General features: G+C 42.2%; 1 protein-coding gene across 7 annotated transcripts in view; it reads left to right on the forward strand.

Annotated features, from left to right (window-relative positions):
• ntrk3a (neurotrophic tyrosine kinase, receptor, type 3a) overlaps positions 1 to 21,466 on the forward strand; it is a 254,558-nt gene that overhangs the window by 217,441 nt on the left and 15,651 nt on the right. For 3 of the 7 annotated variants that reach the window (XM_029757958.1, XM_029757959.1, XM_029757960.1), the window contains 3 exons: positions 7,801 to 7,931; positions 19,426 to 19,664; positions 21,159 to 21,402. In XM_029757958.1, coding sequence (XP_029613818.1) covers positions 7,801 to 7,931; positions 19,426 to 19,664; positions 21,159 to 21,402 — 614 coding nt within the window. The remainder of the gene's footprint in view (positions 1 to 7,800; positions 7,932 to 19,425; positions 19,665 to 21,158; positions 21,403 to 21,466) is intronic. The other 4 variants (XM_029757964.1, XM_029757965.1, XM_029757966.1 and 1 more) reach the window with 2 other exon arrangements.

Below are 21,466 nucleotides of genomic sequence, written 5' to 3' on the forward strand. Positions count from 1 at the left end.
TTTGACGAACTCTAAATGAAATACTGAAGCTTCACATATCGAGCGTACAGGCTCCACTTTGATGAGTCAAAGGAACAGCAGGAGAATGTTTTGTACTTAAAAATGACTTCAGGATATTTCATATTGTATTTCACATAGCACGTCTTCTGTTGAGGAAATCTGTGCTTGCCGTTCTCCAGTCACATGTTAAAGTGGTTCTGATAAGTGATAGGTAGAGTTGGCCATTCTATGTTTAAGTCAAATTATAGCTCTTGTGCCAGCAGATGATGTGTGTGATTTGTACACTCACGGTGATGACACACTGTATAAAGTTTATGCGACACAGACTGCGTGCAGAGTCTCTATAGCATCCAAAAAAGGATGATGCTGTTTCAGCCCAAAAACATTTAGACTTGCACAATTTGACTCAAATTGATCTCCCCAACATCTGCACTTGAGGTCATCCAATTTCACCAAGCTGAGGTGGGTGTTGAGTGTTACCCTGCTGGTTCACTCCAAAGTAAATTCAAGTCAGTTTGAGTACATTACCTGTATTAGCCACCCCTGCTACTATTCAGAACACATTTGAATGCATTGGAGCTTTTAAGGAGCTTTTCCATCAGCCCTGTTCTGACATAATTATAACACTTTAACACTTTAAAGAACAACATGGGCATAAAAACACCGACAGGTGTTGGAAAGGCGAGGGTCAGGAAAAACACTTGTGGTGTTTTTCCACAGTGTCTCGTTAACCCACAGGTCAATATTCTAACGTTTTTCTTCAATATTGAATAACTATTCATAAGAAGACTATAACCACATGATGATGATTTTCCAGTCTGGATCTCTCTCTGGGCTTGGCTTCATCATTGCCTGTTTTGTTTTGTGAAGAGCCTTGCTGAGAGGGTTGGCACTGACTCCAGATGCTCCGTATGTTCGGCCCTCTTCATACATACACTACAATCTTCCAACCAACCTTGGATGGTTGTAATGCCCTGAAGTGAGGCCTGCTGTTTCCTTCCTCACAAGCCTCTCCAGACACAATGAGACGTGTTTTTCACACACCACTGCTCATGCTTTAAAGCTCATTCTTTATTCATGTGATTGTCGTGTTTGCTTACAGTGCTGTTCAGCATCCAGGTTTCAACGGCAGGCGTGAATTGCCCTGCCTTTTGTTTCCCCTCAAGACTTTCTGAATACACACTTTCCCAGCATCTCCCAAGTATGATATCCTCTTTGTGTGTCTGTCTCTCCTTGATCTCCCCTTCTGTCGACACCAACATCCCATACCGCATAATATATGATAGATGTTTTCGTGAGTAAGCTGGGTTTTACAGTATGGCGGCGTTCACTATGATATTGTGTGTACGAGCAATGGAAAATCCAGCTTTGACCTTTGAATGGATCCGCAAGTTTGAGGGTATTGTACCATATGTATGCATCAGCCTATCAAGTGTTCGACAAAGCAACAGGAGCATCTCCTAGTGTGGGATACTGTAGGTTTGTAATCCATAGATGTACCAACGGCAGGGCACTTCAACATGCTTTTTTCCCTCTAGTGTTTTTGATTGTTTTCCTATTTCATGCTCGGCATCCTTCTGTTTGCTATAGTGTTCTTCAACATCCCCTCGGCCAAAGCTCCTGGACAACAGTGCAGCTCTGAAAGAGAGATTGCTCTACATTCTCTGCCAGAGCCTCGGGAGGAAATGTGCTGATAGAGATTCATTCTGCTCCTCTGCATTAGAGAAATAGAATCTAATAAAGATAAGGTGACACAGATTCAGGTGAGAGGCCTGTGGATGAATCTCATGGAGGAGAAGAGCGAGTCCAGAGGAGAAGGTGCTCTGCTCTGTATGTAGACCAGTGGTTTGTGTTTGTGAGGTGCAACAGTCTGGGCCTGCTGAAGGGGTGTTTACAGACTAACAAACGGGCCGATGCTTTCCGGGATCTCCTCAAACACTTGTTTTGGGGCACCGTCTGCCCTCAACATTGAAAAATAAAATGACAAATATAATATGAACTGTATGAAAACCATTGGGAACATTTGGAGAGCGAGGGGTAATGGTGTTGCTAGGAGTAGAACATGGAGGTGGGTTGAGAGGGCATTATGGAAGCTTTTGGAAAAAAGTTAATCTGCTCTACTCTACTAACTTAAACACTGAATAATACAGGAAGGAAGTGGACTATACAGTGCCTTCAGAAAGTATTCAGATCCCTTGACTTTTTCCCCAAAATGTTTTTTAATTTAAAGCCTCATTCTAAAATGTATTAATAAAACATTTTTTAAAAACTCAGCAATCTACACACAATACCCCATAATGACAACATTTTAGCAAATGTATTAAAAATAATAAAAATAATAAACAGAAAGTATTCAGACCCTTTTCTATGAGACTCAAAATTGAGCTTAGGTGCATCCTGTTTCCTTTGATCATCCTTGAGATGTTTCTACAACTTCATTGGAGTCCACCTGTGGTAAATTCAATTGATTGGACCTGATTTGGAAAGGCACACACCTGTCAGAGCAAAAACTAAGCCATGAGGTCGAAGGAATTGTCTGTAGAGCTCCGAGACAGGATTTTGCCGAGGCACAGATCTGGGGAAGGGTACCAAAACATTTCTGCAGCATGGAAGGTCCCCAATAACACAGTGACCTCCAGTGGCTTCCATTCTTAAATGGAAGAAGTTTGGAACCACCAAGGCCCTTCCTAGAGCTGTTCGCTCGGCCAAACTGAGCAATTGGAGGAGAAGGGCCTTGGTCGGGGAGGTGACCAAGAACCCGATGGTCACTCTGACAGAGCTCTAGAGTTCCTCTGTAGAGATGGAAGAAACTTCCAGAAGGACAACCATCTCTCCAGCACTCCACCAATTAGGTCTTTATGGTAGAGTGGCCAGACAGAAGCCACTCCTCAGTAAAAGGCACATGACAGCCCGCTTGGAGTTTGCCAAAAGGCACCTAAAGACTCTCAGACCATGAGAAAGATTCTCTGGTCTGATGAAACCAAGATTGAACTCTTTGGCCTGAATGCCAAGCGTCATGTCTGGAGGAAACCTGGCACCATCCCTACGGTGAAGCATGGTGGTGGTAGCATCATGCTGTGGGGATGTTTTTCAGCGGCAGACTGGGATAATTGTCAGGATTGAGGTAAAGATGAACGGAGCAAAGTACAGCAAGATCCTTGATGAAAACCTGAGACTGGGGCGAAGGTTCCTCTTCCAACAGGACAACAACCCTAAGCACACAACCAACAAAACGCAGTAGTGGCTTTGGGGAACAAGTCTCTGAATGTCCTTGAGTGGCCCAGCCAGAGCCCGGACTTGAACCCGATCAAACATCTTTGGAGAGACCTGAAAATAGCTGTGCACCAACGCTCCCCATCCAACCTGACAGAGCTTGAGAGGATCTGCAGAGATGAAATGGAGAAACTCCCCAAAAACAGGTATACTCAAGAATAATCGATGTTGCAATCGCTGCCGAAGGTGCTTCAACAAAGTGCTGAGCAAATGTGATATTTCAGTTTTTTATTTGTAATACATTTGCAGAAATGTCTAATAACCTCTTTTTGCTTTGTCGTTATGGGGTATTGCGTGTAGATTTGATTAGAAAAAAAATGTAATCAATTTTAGAATAAGACTGTAATGTAACAAAAAGTGGAAAAAGTCAAGAGGTCTGAATACTTTCCGAAGACACTGTACATTTGAGGATTGGCATAGCGAGCATGCAGAGATTGCTTCATTTATTTTGTTGCCTCAGTTTTCTCTCATGTTTTTTCCTACTTTTTCTTAAGCCAAATGGTAGCAAAATGAACTGTTTACTCCAGTGAATATTTTGATCTTATAGCAGACGCTATTAAAAAGTGTTCAAATGGAAAAAAATGTAATAAAAAAATAAGTGCTCAAATGTGGCCTCTTACTGATAGATTGAAGATTTGGCATATATTTGGCACATCTGTTTACTCTTCTGTACAATTGTGTTTGAGCTGTAATATGTTAAACAGAGATAATATAATGAGAAGTCACTTTTGATGAAAAGTCACTCTCGAAAACAGCAGCATTTGCATAAAGTCCTCATTCAGAAGTCAAGTGCTAGTGATGCTGTGATTGGACTGAATGAAATGCTGCACTATTGTTTGTCATTTTTATGGTCAACAGTAGACAGTGCAAGAGAGTGGGAGGATTAATTGCTACGGTTACTACATTCCCAATCAAATAGCAACAGTTTGCCAACATTTCTATCCAAATCAGCCCTAGTTTGGTCTTCTGTCATTTTCACCGCAGTGGAGTCAACATCTGTGCTGCCAAAGCAAAGCAGCCTAATTAGGATGAAGACTGTGTCCTGCTCTGTCCCAGCTGTGTGCTCTGTGCTGCTGGTCCACACTGAGACAGATGAGGCCCAGTGAGGGTAACCTCCCTGAATGGGTGCCCTCGCCCATATAAACAGGGAGGTGAACGCACTACAACCGCTGTGGTAATGAGACAATTAACCCAAGCTATTTGTAACTTCCTTAATTGCTTTGTGTGGATGGATGGCACACCTTCCAGCATTCCCATAGCCACCTGCTTATTGTAAACCTATCACTGTCTATCGGTGAAATTAAGGGAGTGGATAAAAGAAGCAATTGCAGAGGGACAAAAACAATTATTTATTTCTGCATCCTGATATGGGGTGGGTTTGCTGTTTTTTTAAAAATGTTTTATTATTATTTTTATCTCAGTCCAGCGCAATCCATTATAAAACATGTTTTTAAGATGTTTTGAACCTCGTGGTTCAAGCAGAAAGATTTGCAGTGCCTATCATGGTGTTGATAATTTCTTATTGCCTTGATTGTGCTAATTACATTGTAGCTACAATTTTTTTCTGGTGCTTCATGAGCGTAATGACTAGTTTGTGCCAACCAATAGTAATGAGAGCTTTGTCCAACCCATCCCTTAGTATTTATATATTCCCCTGCTCTGCCCTAGTCCTCCAGGGGTATCTGTGGTACTGGGCTGGGCTGGACCTAGGACAGTAGTGGGTATTGGTGTTGGACAACAGCTCATCCAGAACCCCTGTATTGAGTAAATACCAGCTGCTGCTGTGACTTGCCATATGGAAGCCACTCTCCCCCAGCAACAGCCCTCAGCCACGCAGAACACGTGGAAAGCACTGAGATTAAGGACTAATACTGTCTGTACACTGTGATTTCACCACCATTTTACCACTGTACAGGTTGCAGACAGGTTCCTGACATTTTCCAGGTTTGATTGGATTATTCGGATCATTTTTTTTTTATATGGAAGGGAAAGGGGTCATTTAGACTTTTCAGCATTGTTTTCCTATTGGTTGGGAACTGAATGAACATTTCCTCACTCCAGTTGCTATGGTGCGCAGGTTTTAAGATGTTAGATTATTACAGGGCAATGGACATTTTATGACTGTGGTTTATTTATGTATGCCACAAGTAAGTAACAACATCATTTGTTTTACCCTCACATATCTTCTAACACTCTCCACAGCAGGTCTTATGGCTGTAAGCCTCTAGCCAGTTAATCAAATTAGATCCACTGAGGCATTTTATACTCTCTCTTAAAAAAAGTACAGAATTCTACTTAAAGGGGTACAAATGCCTGTCACTGGTAGCCGTCCATTTGACCATTAGTTATATAGTTGTACCCTTGCAGTTTGTACCTTAAAAGAGTGTGGTAGTTTAGCCAGCTAGTCTGGTACACAGCAGGTGGGAGGCGGGGGCGACACCAAAGAATTTTATAACTAAACCAAGATAGACCACAACGTGTCATTTTAAATGGGAACAAATTAGCCATAGTGGGCAGAATAAGCAATGAGGTAGGCAGAGCCAAGCAGGAGCTAGCGAGATCCTATTGGCACGTTCTAGCATTCATTTGCATATTCCAGTTGGGGAACGCCTACTCTGAAGTGCGCGTGTGCAATAACTCAATTCGCCTTTGCACTCCTCCTAAACAACGCAATTTTTTGAAACTTTGGCAAAGGGTAAGGTTTACAAAACTTAGTCCACTCTGTTCATAACAGATTGTATATTTGGGAACAGAAAACTGTATTGAGATCAAATGTTTAGTCAATGAGTAAATTATCAGAATGTTTGCCAAAATCCATCTTGTTCCATCTTCTCCCACTGCCGGCCACTGGGCTTACTCTCACTACCGTATTTGGTAGTTAGTGGAAACGCCAACCGGATGCTTCACATTTATACATCCGGTGAAATATCTATCTGTGGCGACACCATGTGCTAGTTAGCATGCTAGCTAGCTGGCACCCACACAGGGTCCCTAACTAGCAAGCTAGCTAGTTAGCTAACACACGGCGTCGCTCCTGCCTGCTATGCTAGCGGAAGGCGGGGGTGACCGGTAGACAGTGTCCTTCGCCCCCGCCTGTCGGGCATTGTTTCCCCGCAGTTCTGTTAACAACGGTGAAGGCAGGTGTTCGGCAGGCGGGAGTGAATGACACTGTCTACCGGTGGCTAGCAAGGAGGACTTCGGGAGGCAGAGGCAAAACAACTCAAATAATACTTTTATTTCCCTTTTGACGCACATTGAAGTGTCACACGGCGTTCATGCAGGAACCAATGGGATGCCCAAGGGGTGGTGTTCATGAAGGAACCAATGGGATGCCCAAGGGGTGGTGTTCATGAAGGAACCAATGGGATACTTGAGTAGGGTGTTCCTGCAGATGCTGGAATGCCCACATGCAGGAACACCCCTGAATTGCGGGCTACAGTTGCACACTATTGACTTTTAACACCAATGGCTTAAATTTGGGGGTACCACTTGACAAGGTCGCTCAGTGTTGGGGTAAGGTCACTATAATATTAATTACAGCTTTTTATTGTCCCATGCTCTTACAATATGTAAACCTTTATAAAGACTTCAGAACTGGCAGCGGACATGCTCAAACTTTAATTAACATAACCATAGACCACTTAAACTGGTACAACACTTCCACTCGCCAGCCACTAATCCATGCCTCCGGCCTAACCTTCATACCCCTTTTTTTGAGAGTGTGTGATGATTGAACCTTTCTATTCAAAATATTGGGATCAGAAATGTACCATTATACTAGATTATCCACACATGTACCCTAAAAGGTATCAACCAGTACCATGTGAGATTATATGTGTACCTCTGAAGGTACATTACGTGTATTTTGATCTTTTTGTACCCCAGGAAACTGTAACCTTTTTTTCTGAGAGTGTAGCGGGATTTAAGACTTACCAGTCCCATCAGTGAACCATCACTTCATTTTGATTCTGTCAAACACTGATGGTTTGTTGATACTGGATCTGCTGCTTAAACTCTCTCCCTCTCTCTCTCTCCCTCTTTCTCCCTCTCTCTCTCCCTCTCTCTCCCTCTCTCTCTCCCTCTCTCTATCTCCCTCCCTCTCTCTCTCTCTCTCTCTCTCCCTCTCTCTCCCTCTCTCTCCCTCTCTCTATCTCCCTCCCTCTCTCTCTCTCTCTCTCTCTCCCTCTCTCTCCCTCTCTCTCTCCCTCTCTCTCTCCCTTTCTCTCTCCTCTCTCTCTCCCTCTCTCTCTCCCTCTCTCTCTCCTCTCTCTCTCTCTCTCTCTCTCTCTCTCTCTCCTCTCTCTCTCTCTCTCCCCGCTCTCTCTCTCCCTCTCTCTCTCTCTCCCTCTCTCTCCCTCTCTCTCTCTCCCTCTCTCTCTCTCCCTCTCTCTCTCTCCCTCTCTCTCCCTCTCTCTACCTCTCTCTACCTCTCTCTCCCTCTCTCTCCCTCTCTCTCCCTCTCTCTCCCTCTCTCCTTCTCTCTCTCCCGCTCTCTCTCTCCCTCTCTCTCTCCCTCTCTCTCTACAGACGTACAGCACATAAAGCGTCGGGACATCATTCTGAAGCGGGAGCTGGGAGAGGGGGCCTTTGGGAAGGTGTTTCTGGCAGAGTGCTATAACCTCAGCCCTACCAAGGACAAGATGCTGGTGGCTGTCAAGGTAAGAGATGATCTCTCAGTTGCACAGGGCCAACTCCCTCTCCTGTTACAGCAGACCCCTCACAGAGGTCAGGGCCTCTCAGCACTCAGCGTCTGACTTGTATTATCTTGATCCTTGAACGGCTCTCGGGGCCACCCCCCCAGCCATGGCCAGCTGCCTCCACAAGAAGGATTTGGAGACGTGGATCTATAAAAATAGGATTTTTTTTGCAATAGAGTAGATCGATAATCATACTAATAATCATTGAGGTCACTATGTGTACCGTGTTGATCGTCTCGTATCAGATTGAATGTATGAGGCTCCACTATGGGGTGACAACTAGGGTTGAATATTTTCCAGGTATTTTACAAATGTTCCATCCCAAGAATGAATCACTGGCTAAGCTGGTATTTCCCGCCAAAACCGTGAGTGTCATTCAAAAGCATATAAAGCATATAAATGGGCCTATATCTAGATTTGATTACAGCTTTGATCGAAAATTCATACATTTAATAAAGCCATACATGAAATACATTTCATGAGAGAAATTTTCTCCAAGTGATTGTGCCGTTATCCAATCCATATATGATATAGGCTACGCATGACAGAAAAACATAAAAGCCCATAGATGTAGCTAGCTAGCTATATCCTACTAGCTCCAGTAGACAAATCTTTTGAGTGTGAACTGTATTACTGTACTGTATTGTATTACATGGACTGGAATTATGCACATCGTTCAAACCATGATAAAGAGAGCATATGGGATTCTGGTCCAGTACATGCAGCCTGCAAAGTTACTGTCACGTCCTGACCAGTAAAGGGGTTATTTGTTATTGTAGTTTGGTCAGGACGTGGCAGGGGGTATTTGTTTAGAGTGTTTCGGGGTTTGTTGGGCTATGTTCTTATGTAAGAGGTGTGTTTGTTTTATGTGTTTCTGGGTTTGTGGTTAATGTTCTATGTTAGTATATTTCTATGTTCGTTCTAGTCTATGTTTAGTTAATGGGGTTGACCTTCAATTGGAAGCAGCTGCTCCTAGTTGCTTCTAATTGAAGGTCCTATTTAAGAGGGGGGTTTTTCTGTGGGATTTTGTGGGTAGTTGTTTCTTGTTTAGCTGTGTGCCTGACAAGACTGTTATCGTCGTTATTTTTGTATACGTGTGTTTTTGTTATGGTTTTTCCTTCTTTCTGCCAATTAAAAAAGATGAGTATACACATTCCCGCTGCATTTTGGTCAAATCCCTACGACACCCGTGACAGTTATAAGTTAGGCTAGAGAATGTTATTTTAATTTGTGCCTAATTGTATAATTAGTAGGCTGACCCATAAATACCTTTCATAATATTTCCCCTAATGTTACTAACCTGCCTACCTCTTTCTCTCACTATTGTTGCTTCGTTCCTTCCTCGCTTTTAACGGACTATCCTAAATTAAATACGTTTTGTTGTCCTTATCTTCATCGTTCTAATGACATTATTGAATAATACAGGACTAGAATTAGATGCAGAAGGCTTTCACTTCTCTTCACAAAGATTGAATGGTTATGGGTCTGAATAAATAACTGCTATAGTCTACCGCCATTGTGTGTTCACTCATCTTTCAAATCAAATCAAATTTTATTTGTCACATGCGCCGAGTACAACAGGTGTAGACCTTACAGTGAAATCCTTACTTACAAGCCCTTAACCAAAAATGCAGTTTTAAGAAAAATAAGTGTTAAGTAATAAATAGATGCTTAAAAAAAATTGAAAATAAAAGTAACAAATAATTAAACAGCAGCAGTAAAATAAAAATAGTGAGGCTTTATACAGGGGGTACTGGTACAGAGTCAATGTGCGGGGTTACCGGTTAGTCGAGGTAATTGAGGTAGTATGTACATGTAGGTAGAGTTATTAAAGTGATTATGCATAGATAATAAACAGAGAGTAGCAGCGTAAAAGAGGGGTCTGGGTTGCCCTTTGATTAGCTGTTCAGAGGGAGGTGTTTAGTCCCAGGGTCCTTAGCTTAGTGATGAGCTTTGTGGGCACTATGGTGTTGAACGCTGAGCTGTAGTCAGTGAATAGCATTCTCACATAGGTGTTCTTTTTGTCCAGGTGGGAAAGGGCAGTGTGGAGTACAATAGAGATTGCATCATCTGTGGATCTGTTGGGGCGGTATGAAAATTGGAGTGGGTTTAGGGTTTCTGGGATAATGGTTTTGATGTGAGCCGTGAGTTATATTGGCTGCTGTATTTAACATTCAACAACCAAGAGCTTGCATCCCTCTTCGAGTAGTCTATTAGTATAAGAAATGCTAAAAAGATCATGTCCAGCAAGCTATTCTACCGTAAATTCTGGACTATAAGCCGCAACTTTTTTCCCAGGCTTTGAAACTCGCGGCTTAAACAATGACTAGGCTAATATATGGATTTTTCCCGCTTACATTTTTTTTTGCTCCAAAAAAACACATTCTGTGACGTGCTCAGTTTTTTGCCGGCATGAAGCTTTCATTAGACCAATGAAATTGCCGAATGGGTTAAGGTCAAACAACTTTTTTGTTTACTGTTTAGATTAAATCGAGCGCTCTCAAACTTCCCATCATTCTGATTACGGTAGTCATTTTGTCACCCTCATCATGGCAAAGACACGGAGAAATGCATATGATGCAGCTTTCAAGTTGAAGGCGATTGATCTGGCTGTTGGAAAAGGAAATAGAGCTGCTGCACGGGAGCTTGGTCTTAATGAGTCGATGATAAGACGTTGGAAACAGCAGAGTGAGGAATTGACTCAGTGCAAAAAGACAACTAAAGCTTACTGCTAATTTTTTATTTTTTGTTACAAGCCGTGTTTTGTTAAAACCTATTTATTTTTGTTACAAGCCGTGTTTCGTTAAAGCCTGTGTAAAGTTAATTTGTTTCAATGTACCGGTAGGCACCTGCGGCTTATAGACATGTGTGGCTTATTTATGTTCAAAATAAATAAAAAATTTAAATTCAGTGGGTGTGGCTTATATTCAGGTGCGCTTAATAGTCCGGAAATTACTGTAGTCTAGCTTTTCCTACATGTGACTCCAAGAGCTAAGGAGCGTTTTTTTAAGGAGAGAGGCCAGCAGAGCACAGGTGAGTAAGTATTGCGCAAGAGACCTAGGCTATAAGTTATAAGCTTATTATGCATAACCCATCATTAATTAGCTAAATATAAGGCTAATACTGCATATAATCTATTACCTGAAAGAGGTAGGCTAGGACATCTATATATAGGGCAATACAATGCATTCGGGAAGTATTCAGACCCCTTCCCTTTTTCCACGTTTTGTTACTGTTAGGTTCTGACAGAGTAAAACTCAAACGGACAACTAGGAAAAAGCTCAAACCTTTTTAAATAAATGTTTTTCCTCATCAATCTACACACAATACCCCATAATGACAAAGTGAAAACAGGTTTATAGAAATGTATACAAATGTATAAAAAAACAGAAATACCTTATTTACTTAAGTATTCGGACCCTTTGCTATGAGCCTCAAAATTGAGCTCAGGTACATCCTGTTTCCATTGATCATCCTTGAGATGTTTCTACAACTTCATTGGAGTCCACCTGTGGTAAATTCAATTGATTGGACCTGATTTGGAAAGGCACACACCTGTCAGAGCAAAAACTAAGCCATGAGGTCGAAGGAATTGTCTGTAGAGCTCCGAGACAGGATTTTGCCGAGGCACAGATCTGGGGAAGGGTACCAAAACATTTCTGCAGCATGGAAGGTCCCCAATAACACAGTGCCTCCAGTGGCTTCCATTCTTAAATGGAAGAAGTTTGGAACCACCAAGGCCCTTCCTAGAGCTGTTCGCTCGGCCAAACTGAGCAATTGGAGGAGAAGGGCCTTGGTCGGGGAGGTGACCAAGAACCCGATTGTCACTCTGACAGAGCTCTAGAGTTCCTCTGTAGAGATGGAAGAAACTTCCAGAAGGACAACCATCTCTCCAGCACTCCACCAATTAGGTCTTTATGGTAGTTTGGCCAGACGGAATCCACTCCTCAGTAAAAGGCACATGGCAGCCAGCTTGGTTTGTCAAAAGGCACCTAAAGATCTCTCAGACCATGAGAAACAAGATTCTTTGGTCTGATGAAACCAAGATTGAACTCTTTCGCCTGAATGCCAAGCGTCACGTCTGGAGGAATCCTAGGCTCATTGCTACGGTGAAGCATGGTGGTGGCAGCATCATGTTGTGGGGATGTTTGTCAGCGGCATTTACTGGGATTCTAGTCAGAATCGAGGGAAAGATGAACAGAGCAAAGTACAGAGAGATCCTTGATTAAAACCTGCTCCAGTGCGCTCAGGACCTCAGACTGGGGCAAAGGTTCACCCTAAGCACACAGCCAAGACAACAAAGTAGTGGGTTCTGGAAAAGTCTCTGAATGTCCTTGAGTGGCCCAGCCAGAGCCCGGACTTGAACCCGATCTAACATCTCTGGAGAGACCTGAAAATAGCTATGCAGCGACACTCCCCATCCAACCTGGCAGAGCTTGAGATGATTTGCAGAGAAGAATGGGAGCAACTCCTCAAATGCAGGTGTGCCAAGCTTGTAGCGTCATACCCTATAAGACTTGAGGCTGTAATCGCTGCCGAAGGTGCTTCAACAAAGTACTGAGTAAATGGTCTGAATACTTAACGTAAATGTCATATTTCAGTTTTTGTAAAAATGACAAAACAAATGTTTTTGTTTGTCATTATGGAGTATTGTGTGTAGATTGTCGAGGGGGAAAAACGATTGTATCCATTTTAGAATAAGGTTGTAACGTAACAAAATGTGGAAGAAGTCAAGGGGTCTCAATACTTTCCGAATGCACTGTATATAAATCTAGAACGGGGTTATCTATTTTGGATGTCTTTTGAATGGAATTGATGGGGTGAGAAAGAGAGAGAGACTGAGAGAGAGGGCTCGCGCATGCACTGATTTAAAACAACAATATTCCAGTGATAATGTTATGCTCGTGATAAACATTGGACCAAGGTGCAGCGTGGTAGGCGAACATTTTACTTTATTTTAAAATGAACACCGTCAAAAAGTTCAACATAAAGTTCTGCAGGCTAAACAGCAGCAATACAAAAGCAAGATCCCACAAACTAAGGTGGGAAAAAGGCTGCCTAAGTATGATCCCCAATCAGAGACAATGATTGACAGCTGCCTCTGATTGGGAACCATACCTGGCCAACAAAGAAATAGAAAACATAGACTGCCCACCCTAGTCACACCCTGACCTAACCAAATAGAGAATAAAAGGGATCTCTAAGGTCAGGGCGTGACAGATAAGCTGTTTTTAAAACTCTGGAGCTGCAAAAAATTAGAAATCGTTACAATAACAAAATAAGGTGACCCCGTAAAGCCAGATGGAGATGGGTGAATTAGACGCGCATTCAGTCTTTACATTACTGTAGCATAGGCTATGCTGCTGCAAATGTAGGCCATCCTGTCACAAGAACAAAAGTTACTATGATGAGGTAATAGGTCTACATGCATTGTGAACTGTGCTTTATACTGAGATGGGCTGTCTGTCTCCACCCTGGGTGTTGATGATTCATCATGCAGAGGCCGTAGAGAAGCCAGATTTAAGCATCGCATTTCATTTAAGTTCCATTTCACGCCATGCTGTTCACATAAATAGTATATTATAACATATCGGTTTCTCTCAGGTATTTATTTCGGGAAAAGGGAGTGGTTTTGGGCAGTAAATCTCAGTAACTGGGTTTCCGCCATTCAACCCTAGTGACAACAGCTGACTAATGGGTGAGAAAGTTTTCTCTGGAAATCACATTCAGGGCTAAATATCTCACTAGCAGGTTAACTTGGCATAATTTGAAGCATGTATTACATGCTGTACAGGTCATTATGGTTGACTTGAATAACACAACTTTTGTGTCAAGATGTATTGAGTCACTTTCTGCGTCAGGGCTGGGTGGTATCCAGATTTCCATATCGTCAGACCATTTCTGTACCATACCGGGGTTTATGGTATTACCGGAAGTGCACACAAGTGGCGCTATAAAAAACTAAAATAGTAATAATAATACTTTTGTTGGCAACAGGGATCTTGATCCAGGAGGGGATTGAATGTCTCTGCTGTAACCAAGAAACTTGCTCATGATATTTAGCCACTTAGCAAGTTAGCAAACCAAATGCATAGCTGGAGCCCTGAGCTGGGTATTAATTATTTATTATATTTATTGCTACTATAAATTGGTTACCAACGTAATTAGAGTAGCAAAAATAAATGTTTTGTCATACCCGGGGTATAAGGTGTGATATACCACGGCTGTCAGCCAATCAGCATTCAGGGCTCGAACCACCGAGTTTATAATTATACTTGACTTAAGCACCCAACCACCATTTTTTTTCGTTACGGTATTGAAAATCATATAATGCCCAAGCCTCTTCACTGTTGAGATTCTTGATCTCAATGGTGCTGATCATAAAATAAAAGGCTAAATAGCATTAATTGGATAACAAACTGTCAGTTGGAACAAACAACTATGAGCAATATTTACAGTTGGTGGGTATTAACCATCTGTGTTTGCCTCTTTTCTCTCTCTCTCTCTCTCTCACACACACACACACACACACACACACACACACACACACACACACACACACACACACACACACACACACACACAGCCTCAGTGTGTTAAGGCCTGCAGTTATCTAAACAATAAGCAGCCCTAAATTGGTTTTTAGATGGGGAAGCTGACTGGATGCCTGGTGCATGTAGTTTGAGCACAGCAGCTCACTCCTGAGAAGTTTTCATTTTCTCTGAAACCCCCCAGTAATTTTGTCCTTCCCCTGAAATGTAACCAGCCGAAGGAAGTAGATTTGGCTTTGACCATGCTGTCTACTGCATTAGCCCTGCCTTTACAACAACAACAAGAAAAGACCTTGTGAACAGACCCCAGTTTTGTTGCTGACAGACATTTATATCTAATTCCACATCAAGATTATGCAATAAGGACTGTATTGTCCAATCCATCCTTGAACATATTGATTCAATTAATAAATACCATATCAGCCTTTTATAAGTATTGCCCCTGACTTATTCAGTGATCCATTGTCTTTAAAAAAACAACAACATATGTCTGGCTGTCTTAGGAGGCATGTTATAATATAGCTGATTGTTAGTGATGCTTAAGGGTGTTCATAGACTTCCTGATCCTAAATGGGTCTCAGTGGGATTGGTTGCAGCATTAAGACCAAAACCCTACATCTGTCATTCAACCAGGGCCATCATGTGTGTACCTTGTAACACACTACTAATGCTAGACAAAGCGATCAATATCTATGCAACTTTAGAGGAGTACTCCTGGATTGCGGTTGGGGCTTGATTAAGGTGGTAGCCACTGGTGGAAAAAGTACCCAATTGTCATACTTGAGTAAAAGTAAAGATACCTTATTAGAAAGTGACTCAAGTGAAAGTCATCCAGTAAAATCATACTTGAGTAAATGTCTGAAAGTATTTGGTTTTAAATATTCATAAGTATCAAAAGTAAATGTAATTGCTAAAATATGTGTAAGTATTAAAAGTTAAAGTATAAATCATTTCAAATTCCTAATTAAGAAAATAGATGGTATCATTTTCTTGTATTTTTTTATTTACGAATAGCCAGGGGCACGCTCCAACACTCAGACATAATTTACAAATGAAGTATGTGTTTAGTGAGTCCGCTGCATCAGAGGCAGTAGGGATGACCAGGGATGTTCTCTTGATACATGTGTGAATTATACAATTTTCCTGTCCTGCTAAGCATTCAAAATGGAATGAGTACTTTTGGGTGTCAGGGAAAATGTATGGAGTAAAAAGTACATAATTTTCTATAGGAATGTAATGAAGTAAAAGTTGTCAAAAGTATCAAAACTAAAGTAAAATACACATACCCCCCAAAAAACACTTAAGTAGTACTTTGAAGTATTTTTACATAGGTACTTTAGAACACTAGTGTTAGCACCACACAGCCTGTGTACCTATTATGACTGTTCATGCAACCCATTATTACAAAGATATAGATGTTCACAGCTTCGAGGTTAATCAGGTCTATTGGGATTGTGTTATATCAGCTCTAGTTGATGCTGAGACACCAAACACAGAACCTGTTTACAGCGACATCCATTTTGAGTTAGTTCACAATGAAATCGAGTCATACATTATTCTAAAAAAAACAAAATCCTGTTTAAATTATCACATGATATTGGTAGCTGGTCACATGACATTTGTGTCAAATCCATCCTTAAACGCAGTGGGTTGTACTGTCACAATCTTGAATGAGAAGTGACTGTCAGTAATTCTTGCGCTTGATTTATTCAATTTCATGTAAAGATTTCGACTGTAACCTCTGTGTTAAAATGCGAATTTCAACTGACAGGGGTTGAGGATATTAAAGTTCAAAGGTCATAAAAGGTACCTAGATGCTGAAGGAGGGGGTCACAGTATAATGGTGATCCCGGTTGGTGACAAGGGGCACATTTATCACTGTTCCTCTCTTGTCACCATCACTCTTCATCAAGGCGCTCATCCATGGAATGATGTTAGCCATGATAGTGTGGAGCAGGAGGGAGGGAGCCGCAGTGCACAGGCAGGAGAAAGAGGCCGACCTTATAGAGGCGCCAAGGCTGCAGCTGAAGCAATAAGGCTGTCTGTGAGGGATGTTAAATCATCTCCCAAAATGTTCTACTCTTCAGATGCTTTGATCAAGAGTAATGGTGGCAACACTGAGCTGGCTTTTTCTTCCTTTTTTCCTCCTTCCTTCCTTTATTCACATCCCCAGTCACCAGAGTGGATCCTATTGAAATAGATGACAGACAAATATACAGGAGTGTATACTTTTTCCACACTTTGTGACATTAAAGCCTTATTCTAAAATGGTTAAAATCTATATTTTTTTCTCATTAATCTACACACAATACCCCATAATGACAAATAAAAAACAGAAAACCTTATTTACATAATTATTTTTGACCCTTTGCTATGAGACTCGAAATTGAGCTCAGGTGCATCCTGTTTCCTTTGATCATCCTTGAGATGTTTCTACACCTTGATTGGAGTCCACCTGTGGTAAATTCAGCTGATTGGACATGATTTGGAAAGGCACACACCTGTCTAAAAAGGTCCCACAGTTGACAGTGCATGTCAGAGCAAAAAAAAAAAAGCCATGAGGTCGAAGGAATTGTCCGTAGAGCGGCGAGACAAGATTGTATCGAGGCACAGATCTTGGGAAGGGTACCAAAACATTTATGCAGCTTTGAATGTCCACAAGAACACAGTGGCCTCCATCATTCTTAAATGGAAGAAGTTTGGAACCACCAAGACTCTTCCTAGAGCTGGCCGCCCATCCAAACTGAACAATCAGGGGAGAAGGGCCTTGGTCAGGGAGGTGACCAAGAACCCGATTGTCGCTCTGACAGAGCTCCAGAGTTTCTATGTGGAAAGGGGAGAACCTTACAGAAGGACAACCATTTCTGCAGCACTCCCCCCTACAGGCCTTTATGGTAGTGGCTAGATGGAAGCCACACCTCAGTAAAAGGCACATGACAGCCTGCTTGGAGTTTGCCAAAAGGCACCTAAAGACTCTCAAACCATGAGAAACAAGATTCTCTGATCTGATGAAACCAAGATTGAACTCTTTGGCCTGAATGCCATGCCTGAAACCTGGCACAATCCCTAATGGGAAGCATGGTTGTGGCAGCATCATGCTGTGGGGATGTTTTTCAGAGACAGGGACTGGGAGACTAGTCAGGATCGAGGTAAAGATGAACGGAGCAAAGTACAGAGAGATCCTTGATGAAAACCTGATCCAGAACGCTCAGGACCTCAGACTGGGGTGAAGGTTCACCTTCCAATAGGACAACGACCCTAAGTACACAGCCAAGACAATGCAGGAGTGGCTTCAGGACAAGTCTCTGAATGTCCTTGAGTGGCCCAGCCAGAGCCCGGACTTGAACCCGATCAAACATCTCTGGAGAGACCTGAAAATAGCTGTGCAGCAACGCTCCCCATCCAACCTGACAGAGCTTGAGAGGATCTGCAGAGAAGGATGGGAGAAACTCCCCAAAAACAGGTGTGCCAAGCTTGTAGCGTCATACCCAAGAAGACTCAAGGCTGTAATCACTGCCAAAGGTGCTTCAACAAAGTACTGAGTAAAGGGTCTGAATACTTACGTAAATGTGATATTTCAGTTTTAAATTTTTTATACATTTGCAAAAATGTAGAAAAACCTGTTTTTGCTTTGTCATTATGGGGTATTGTGTGTAGATTGATGAGGGGGAAAAACGATTTAATCAATTTTAGAATAAGGATGTAATGTAACAAAATGTGGACAAAGTCAAGGGGTCTGAATACTTTCTGAATGCGCTGTATATTTAGACATAGGTTATAATGGAATGTCAGGATATTTTTGAAATATGTGTAGGTCAACAAGTCTAGGAGCCTCCTTGTAAAAACGGTTTACTCTGTGTGTCTGTGCTAGCTAGCTGGCTGTCTCTCTAGTCTGTCCTTTACATCCAGGTGGACTAGGAACACACCACTCCTCTAGCAGCATAGGGGTCATAAAGCATCCAGGAGAATAGGGATGGATGCCTTGCCATCTGTCCATGGGCCCTGCCATACATTCAAATTCCCCTTTGCATCGTCATATAAAGTCATCCAAGAGAATTAAAATGAATACAGCATTAGAAAAACCTTGTGATTATCATTGTTGAATATCAAATATCTGTTAGATAGTGTTATGAACTCTATGAATGATCATTTTGGTTTACATAAGTAGAGGATTGTACCATGACCATTTCCGGGAAACATGCATTTTGTTTCCAAACTTTAGTTTACAGTACAGCTGCAAAATGTTTAATTTTTTAATGGAGAAGCAACCAGCAATGACTGCTTGGCAGTCATCCCAGACTCAGTAAGGAGTAAATCCTACCTTTTACATTTGGAGGATCAGAGAGAGACAAGAGATTGAGCGTAAAGGCCAAGCTATTTCATAGGTGGGAATTTAGGGAGGTTTATTTCCAGCCGATAAGCTCGTCAATAATGATACCATAACTCTTAGCCAATACGGTAGACAACAACAGCGTCTACATCTGGTGAGGCACAGAGCCTCTTATCACGGCTATATAATGAAATGTCAGATTGTGTATGGGATGCCTAATGAAGTCAATTACAAAATGATCTGCTTCTGTAAAGCTGTACAGTTTGCCGGGTCATTGTGACAACATGTCAAGAAATGTTTCGTTCATGTTCTGCTCCTCAAATGGAAAGATTAAAGTGCTTTACCGCTCCCTGCTCCATTTATTACCCTGTCTCTGTTGTGTTTGCACCAGCCAGAGGTTATTGTGTGTGTGGGTGTCAGTGTTTATCCAGGGTTCATTGTAAGGAAGCCAGCAAACTTTAATGCTCTGTTTCTTTGAGAAAAACCTATGTCCAACAGTATCATACTTTGCTAAGCAGTTAAACACCCTTGTATTCCTAAGACCCTGAAGGACCCTACCCTTGTATTTTCTCAGACCCTGAAGGACCCCACCCTTGTATTTTCTCAGACGCTGAAGGACCCCACCCTTGTATTTTCTCAGACGCTGAAGGACCCCACCCTTGCAGCGAGAAAAGATTTCCAGAGGGAGGCAGAACTATTGACCAACCTGCAGCATGAGCACATTGTCAAGTTCTATGGTGTGTGTGTGGATGGAGACCCCCTCATCATGGTCTTTGAGTACATGAAGCACGGGGACCTCAACAAGTTTCTCAGGTAAACTGTGTCATCTGAATGCATAAGATGTGCTCAGCTCTCAACTAAGTTCTGTAAATGAGTCTTTGGGTGATGTAGCCCATGAGTATTACAAGCTGACAACTGAGGAATACTTTTCTAATGTGTGTGTTGGTGGAATTTGGAAAGTTTACTCAGCTGAATAAAGTAGAGATGTGTGGGATAAGCAAGATGTGCTCAACTCTTACTAAATTCTGTCTTTGGGTGCTGTAGCCAAGGATTACAAGCTGTCAACGGAGAAACATAATTTTTTATCATGTGTGTAGTTGGATTTGCTAAGTTTACTCAGCTGAATAAAGCAGAGAAATGTGTGAGATAAGCAAGACGTGCTAAACTCTTACTAACTTCAAAACATTTGTCTTTGGTGTAGCCCATGAGTAACACAAGCTGAGAAACAGACTTCATATATATATGTTTTTGGGGGTTGTGGAAGTTTACTCAGCTTAATAGAGGTGTGTGTGTGTGGGGTGGGGGGGGGGGGGCACGCGCGCATATCCCACTGTTTACCAATATCAAACTGTCTATAGACTAACCAATGAATGGCAGGTTGACTGCACCCCAGTAGTAATGTAACTGATCCAGAGTACACTAACCTGCATAATGATCAGCAGTATTAGAGGTGGTCATACAATAAACCCTTTGGCCAGCAATATCATAGATGTGATCATTTCCAGAGATAAAATAAGTTATTGTCCATTTCCTCATTTCTACATACAAGTAAACAACCCTGAGGTCTTACCGCAAGCATCAGGCTGTAATTCATAGATTGCTTGCCCTCAGAGAAATGTTGTAGCGTACAAGAAACAGGAGGGAAAATACAATGTTTATGTTTTCCACTAGACCTGTCACCCAGTGCCAGCAGCAGCGACTTCCTATTCGCTACACTGTACATTAAGTAGCGATGACCTGTTAAGTGTAAAACCACAAAACACTGTGTAACGGCAGACTGCTGACCGAGCCTCCACAGACTGGGGGAACTGTGAGATCAGATGGCTGATCTCCTTTATCGTTGGATATTGTTAAACCTCTGGATCCTCTGCAGTGGCAGGGAACATCGGTGCTCAATAGCAGAGGCAGATCAGGCAGACGTCGGCTTGCTGGTGGCTTTACACATGCAAATGTCATGGCTAATAGCATTTCCGTTAATGTTTCTCTGAATTAATTCATACGGAGAAGCTCCTGTTGGTTTTGTACCCGGTGGCCCTGTTCATTAATGACATTGCCAATGTTCCTGTCTCAATTAAAGGTTGACTGTAAAATGCATCTAATGCCCAACCCATTACAACTGAATAACATACTACTGTAACATACTATTCACAGCTATAATAATAATCCATTTCAAAATGCAATATGAAGTTAGTTATGGTGATTCTGTCTTGAGACAAGTTCACTAAGTCTGAGCTCAAGTCCTTATTGGTTTGATGACTTCCTGCCTGCCTGCCTCCCTCCCTCCCTCCCTCCCATCCCAATCCACAGAGCCCATGGGCCCGACGCTATGATCCTGGTTGACGGACAGCCGCTGCAGACCAATGGGGAGCTAGGCCTGTCTCAGATGCTGCACATTGCCACTCAGATCGCCGCAGGGATGATGTACCTGGCCTCCCAGCACTTTGTGCACCGTGATTTAGCCACTCGGAACTGCCTGGTGGGCAATGGCCTGCTGGTGAAGATTGGTGACTTTGGAATGTCTAGGGACATCTACAGCACAGACTACTACAGGGTAAGCACCTTTGTATGTTTTATAGATAACAAATGATTTCATGTAGTAAATGTATTTGCGTGTT

This window comes from Salmo trutta, chromosome 7 (genome assembly GCF_901001165.1).
Source record: "Salmo trutta chromosome 7, fSalTru1.1, whole genome shotgun sequence".
Lineage (NCBI taxonomy): Eukaryota > Metazoa > Chordata > Actinopteri > Salmoniformes > Salmonidae > Salmo > Salmo trutta.